This window comes from Phoxinus phoxinus (genome assembly GCF_949152265.1).
Source record: "Phoxinus phoxinus genome assembly, chromosome: 20".
Taxonomy (NCBI): Eukaryota; Metazoa; Chordata; class Actinopteri; order Cypriniformes; family Leuciscidae; genus Phoxinus; species Phoxinus phoxinus.
In genome coordinates this window covers 3,582,141-3,588,524 of record NC_136895.1, presented here as the reverse complement: position 1 = coordinate 3,588,524, position 6,384 = coordinate 3,582,141, and the positions used below count along the sequence as shown (strand labels likewise).

Below are 6,384 nucleotides of genomic sequence, written 5' to 3'. Positions count from 1 at the left end.
TAACTATAGAATTAATTATTGATGCGCACGTGAGCGGCATCAGTGTTTCTCACAGGTTCGTGTTTAAAGTCTGTGTAGAGAGAACGGTGTCGTCTTAGCGGCCCCTAATTTAATAACTAATGATCCTTTCGACGGAAGTGAATCAATCAAAACTAACTTTAGCTGGAAAGTAACATTATTCAAGAACCGCTATAAAGCCAAAACAATCCGTTACCTTAAATTATACGTTTATCTCTGTAAAGCAGCTTTGAAACAATCTACATTGTTAAAAGCGCTATATAAATGAAGATGACTTGACTTGACTTGGCAACTTCTCCTTTTTCAGGCATCCTAACTGATAATTTACAGTTCTGTCATGACAACTCTCGGAGAGTTTGGCATGGTAATGGATATGACAATGTTGTATGGTCTTGGTGGAATCGATCTGCTACGCTCTGCTGTATGTTATTGCTGCTGCAGAGCGAGGACGGGACTTCCTACTGCCAATACATACATGACGCGCTGCTGTACAACATAGCGTACATGAATTACCCGTAGCAGATCTATACAGGTGGAGCTGGAGAAGGAGGAGGGTTTCTGAAAGCCCGCTGCACTGCTAAGGCAATGCTACCCATGTATTAGAAGGTTGAGCATGCAAGCTCATTGGCTATTGATACAGCAGGAACCAATCAGCTGTGCCCTATAGATAATGATGTGATTACGAGCAGGTTGAGTTAGGACCTATTAGCCTGCGCCATCTAGAGTTTGATGACAGAACTTTGATTTGATTTTCTTTATTGTTTTGTAATATTGTAATTCTGTGTTTCAGGACCTTTATCAGTCAATCACACTGGTCAGTAAAGAGCATTTATTGCACTGAATGTACTGGAGACATTTACACTCTTATGTTGTTCAGTTTTGAATATTTTCCCTTTCAAACCCTGCAACATGGGATAACATCTGGGTGTTCCTCAGCAGATTTTAGTGTTAGTTACTGACGAAGAGGAGGAGGAGAAGGAGGGGGTACAAGGTCTGGAGGGCCCGGGCAGATACGTGGTGGAGGGAAGGGGCAGATTGGATAAACAGAGGGGGGTATTTTTACAAAACCATGGCATGGGAATTCATGGTGTTCCTCAGATGGTGATTCTGGAAACCCTGAAGGGCCTTTTGGACAGTGTGGATGTTCTGGACGGCCCCTTTGGCCTGGTGTTTTGTCTTTGTGGTCATGGCTTCCATGTTCTGGACGGCCTCTTTGGTCAGGTGTTTTCTCTTTGTGGTCATGACCTCCATGTTCTGGACGGCCCCCCCTTTGGTCAGGTGTTTTTTCTTTGTGGTCATGACCTCCATGTTCTGGACGGCCCCCCCTTTGGTCAGGTGTTTTCTCTTTGTGGTCATGGCTTCCATGTTCTGGACGGCCCCCCCTTTGGTCAGGTGTTTTCTCTTTGTGGTCATGTCTTCCATGTTCTGGACGGCCCCTTTGGTCAGGTGTTTTGTCCTTGTGGTCATGGCCTCCATGTCCGGGGCGATGGGGGTGATCATGCCCTGGTTGATGTCCTGGACGGCGATGGGGTGGAGGCCCGTGGAATTTACAGTCTCTCTTTGACTGAGCGGGGTGTTGCAGGGGATGAGTTAAGTTCTGGAAACAATTAGAGCACAATAATTACATAGCTAGAGAGGAGAAAATAACTGGGACTTACTGTTCTAGTTTAAGTGTGTTATCGAGATGTGTACCTGAGCTTCATAAACTGTACATTCCACATCTACATGTTCAACCCCTTGTACCGGAGTTCCGTACTTAGAGGACTTACAGAACCCATACCGCTAGAGAAAGAAAAAGAGAAAGAGAGGTGTTCAAAACTACAGATCTTGAAGGAACTGAAGGACTGTATCAAGTTATAAGGTAAGACACTACAGGTGAATATGGTGAAAAAATTAACTAGCAGAGCAGATACCCTATCACCATATTTTCCCCAGTTGATTAATCACAGTAGATTAAGAAACTGTTTTGTATTTTGCATAAAGTTCCAAGACAGAACTTTGAAAGCTTGATAATGCCCGGTTCAAAATTGTTGTTTAATTTTGTTGAAATTATAGTTTCTATACATCAGAAAACACTGTCAACAGGCATAGACACTGCTGGTCTGGAAAGCCTAAGCGGAGCTGCTTGCTTGCGGGACCGAGGTGGAGCCAGGGACTCGGAAGAACAGGGTGACGCCAATGGGAGCGAGGACAAAGGAGGAACCGGAGGGAAGGAGGAGCCTGGTGGAGCCAGAAGAATGGAGGGCTGAGACTCAGCCTGAGGCCCAAAAGTCTGCAGCAAAGCCAGGGTGACCAAGATGAAGACATGGAGCCAAAGGGCTGACACACTGAGGTGGAGTCATGGGCTCTGAGGCCCGAGGTGCAGCAGGGGAATCTGCCTCACAGGGCAGAGCTGGGGATCGGAAATCCCGAGTCGGGGCTTGAGAACTGAACAGAACCAGCAGAGACTGCCAAACCAGGGAACTGAATGGAGTCAGCAGAGGGAACGGGACTGGCTGGCACGAAAGAGGTAGGGAAGCTGGGCAGGATCATCGGAGGAGGAAGGAGGCAGCCCTACGGGACAGGCAGAGGGGGGAAAAGTTCAAGGGTGGGGACTTGGATCCTCAGACCACAAATCAATGAGCCAGTGCTCAGCTGCTGGCCCTACAATGGACTGGGCAGGCTCTGGTTCCGTAGCAGGAATGGGCTCTAGCATGGGGTCCATAGATGGGGGGAGGGGGGGGGGGATGAGGGTTGTGGTGCCTTGGACCACTTGTTAAAGGGATACTCCACTTTTTTTGGAAATAGGCTCATTTTTCAACTCCCCCAGAGTTAAACAGTTGAGCTTTACCGTTTTCGAATCCATTCAGCCAAACTCCGGGTCTGACGGTACCACTTTTAGCATAGCTTAGCATAAATCATTGATTCTGAGTCCAGTAGCATTTCTTTCAAAATGACCAACGAGTTTCAATATTTTTCCTATTTAAAACTTGACTCTTCTGTAGTTAAACCGTGTACTAAGATCGACAGAAAATGAAAAGTTGCGATTTTCCAAGCTTATATGGCTAGGAACTAACGTTACTCTCATTCCGGCGTAAGAATCAAGGAACTGTGTGGCCGTACCATGGGTATGACGAAGCACCTGAAAATAGTCCCCAGCTCGGTAACTTCCAACATGACCGGGACTAAGTTTGTGTAGTTTTTAGGCGGCAAATTAGGTTTCCAAATAAATACGGTTCGGGATCAGCACCAAAGTAAATGTCATCTAAATCGTCTCTCACAAATGTCTCCATGCTACAAGGCACGCTCCCTGTGCAAGCAGGTTGTCACGTTGGTTTGTTGATGGCAAGTGCTTCGTAATATCATTACGCTGCTGCACACATGGTACGGCCGCACAGTTCCTTGATTCTTACTAAAAGTGGTACCGTCAGACCCGGAGTTTGGCTGAATGGATTCGAAAACAGTAAAACCCAACTGTTTAACTCTGGGGGAGTTGTAAAATGAGCCTATTTACAAAAAAAGTGGAGTATCCCTTTAAGGCTGGTATTGTAGAGAACACACAGAGGGTCAGGATAATGTGTGAGGGAACGATCCCTTTGATGAATGGGAAGGAGATGATTGGCTGACATGTCCATCACTAATTTCTTTAATCTGTAGATTGGTTCTTCTGTAACGGCTTGTTTAACTCGCACAATGGGGATGAGAAGTCTTCAAAAGTAAGTAAAACAGAATGGGGTGCAGAACAGGAAAAACCAGGACAGCAAAAAAGACACATGTGTAAATAATAATGTAACTACAGAAACAAATGAGGACAAAATCAGTAACAAAGGAAACAAAAACTAAACAGAGAGGAGAAAGAATAACCAAAGGAAGCAGATAGTCCATGGAACCAAATATAACCTTAACAATCTACAGACACAAATAGATAAAGTATAATTAAATAAACATTTATTTGTGTATTTTGGATGTTTTCTTTTAACTAGTCTGAAACTATGGGAGTAAAATAGCCCAAAATCTTAAAATTGGCCAGTGACTTTTGGCTGTAGTGTCTTACTTTAATTATACAGTAATTAATGAAATAAGTTATAAAGTAATAAAATGTTGTGCACTTACAGCCTGATCCCCGCATAAAGCCTTGCATGCTTCTGGACTCTGGGATGCTTCCTCCTTTGAACAGTTTGTCTCCATAATGGCAAATTCAGCAAAAAAGCTTTGACCGAAACTCATCCACTAAGAAAACAGACAAATATTCAGTTAACATGCAGTTGCAAACCACATGTAAGCAAAGAATGTTTAAAAAAAATTATGTTGTAATGACCGTATTCAAACTGTTGTCCGTTTGAAAACGAAACTTGGACGTTTTGCTCTGCATTGTACATTATACACACCCATATCAAAACAAATATTTTGAAATGTTTCAAATGCATTTTTTATTATTATATATATACAAGTCAGAAATGCGTTAATACGTAAAACAACCAACGTAATAAAACATTGCCAGATTTACCAGTTCATCTGTGTCTGATAAAACTAAACACGCTTTTAGCACCATTCGCTGGACATTTCAATTCAAAAACTGTCACAAAATGCACAACCGACAGTGTAATGTAGTTTTGCAAAAATGTCACACAACATTTTTTTCTACTTTTTCCAGTTGCATTTTACATCTTCATTTGTGATGATTTTTATTGAATCTATCTGGAATTGGTGTAAAAATGATGAATACAGACTGCCACCTACTGGTTTGGAGAGTTATTTTCTCTCAGCTGGTGAAGCTTTTTAGCCCAGACGCTGACATCGTGAGGCCACAACACTGTCAGCTTTTGGCGGTGCTAGTTTTTTTTATGTTGGTTTTGGCGTGTCTGTGTTTTTCCCTTCAATTGTCTGTGTCATTAAATTTAATATTCACATTGCGGAAAACTGTAAAATTTTAACTAACTTGCTTAGCAAGACTCTTTTCAACTGTCGCTCTTGGCGGGTATTTAAGCTGCGTTACAAGTTGCATTTTGACAATTTTGGAATGGAATGAGTGTTATCGTGTAATTTACCGTTTTCCATTTCCGTTCATGTACTTGCACAGAATATTCAAGCTGAGTTTGAAAGACGTCACCTGTGTGCTGATCCTTCCCACTTCCAGCAGTTTAAAGTAAGATGCATGACTGGATTCCTTGTTGAATTTCTGCAGGGCCGTTTGCACACTCTCCAGACCCTTCGGATCATGCAGGGGCAGCAGACCGGGGCAGTCGGGGCATTTTGCCACAAGTATTTTATGTGGAGCTGGAACAAAATACAAAACTATGAGCGATATACAATCACAATGTGAAATGTAACCTAATTTGACTGTGCATTATAATTTTACATGAGTTGCATTACCGAATTTCTGTAATCTCTGACAAAGTGAGCTTACACATTACTATGGGTTCTTTGAAAGAGTTTTGATCTATGAAATAAGTCAAGAAAAATCATCAGCACCTGCTTCAGTGTCACAGATGTAGCGCTTCACGGCGGCTTTTCCCCTAACGCTGGAGACAGTCACATTACATTTTGCTGTCACTTTCTATTAAGAGAACATTAAAAGGCTGTTAAAAGGATGCACCACTCACAAAGGTCACTCTACTCAGAGCGATAACAGGCAGTATGTCTGATTCTGTGATGTTCAGCTCACCGTCTGCGCTTCGCTTCTAGTCGTACACTGATCTAAAGGTTTAGGACTGGTAATGTGGCATTCAGTTTCCTCTAAGGTAATTCCCAACACGACCTCACAAGGATCCATCTGCACAGAAACAAGAAAGTTTGCACATCATAAAAATGTTTTTCTCATTATGTTGTTGAAATACTCCTCATACACTAAAAGCAATCGCACACTCGTTTGAAACTCTGAAGCCACAGGAAGAGACTCACCTTCTTCTCCGCCTTCTTCTCCGCAGTGCGACTGTCCAGCGAGACAAATCGGAATTTGTATCCATGGCGGTGATGTTCACTAATGAACCGCTCGGCAGCTAGCGTAGCATTCTTGTCCTGATCTTCTTGGCACTTGTACCCAGCATCGCTGTCTTTATGGAGGCTGGCCGCGTGCAGAGCCGAGACCAACGCTGCTAATATCACCAGCTCTCTCATACTGCAATCTTCAACCAAGTAGAAGCTCTCCTCCCCCGTCCAGACCTTTATAATACACACCGTGGGGGACAGCAAACAATCTAGAGCCAGAGTTGCTTGCCAATGTAAATGATGTCAAAAACAAATATAAAAGAGGGACGTGAGCGAACGCCATGTGAGAGAGGATAGTTAACTCAGGCTAACTATTAAGCAGAAATCACTTTGAGGTTTTGTTGGAATAACGTACACTGAAAAACATTTGGTGTAGGAACAACGTGTGGGTTATGCTTT

General features: G+C 43.1%; 1 protein-coding gene across 1 annotated transcript; it reads right to left on the bottom strand.

Annotated features, from left to right (window-relative positions):
- Positions 1–833: 833 nt before the first annotated feature.
- Positions 834–6,150, bottom strand: ahsg1 (alpha-2-HS-glycoprotein 1). Its single transcript, XM_079593634.1, has 7 exons — positions 5,899–6,150; positions 5,663–5,770; positions 5,470–5,554; positions 5,108–5,274; positions 4,111–4,227; positions 1,711–1,800; positions 834–1,615 (listed from the first exon to the last, which is right to left on the bottom strand). Exons 1-7 carry the CDS (start codon positions 6,112–6,114, stop codon positions 971–973), a joined length of 1,428 nt encoding a protein of 475 aa, XP_079449760.1. The 5' UTR covers positions 6,115–6,150; the 3' UTR covers positions 834–970.
- Between the last annotated feature and the right edge of the window lie 234 nt (positions 6,151–6,384).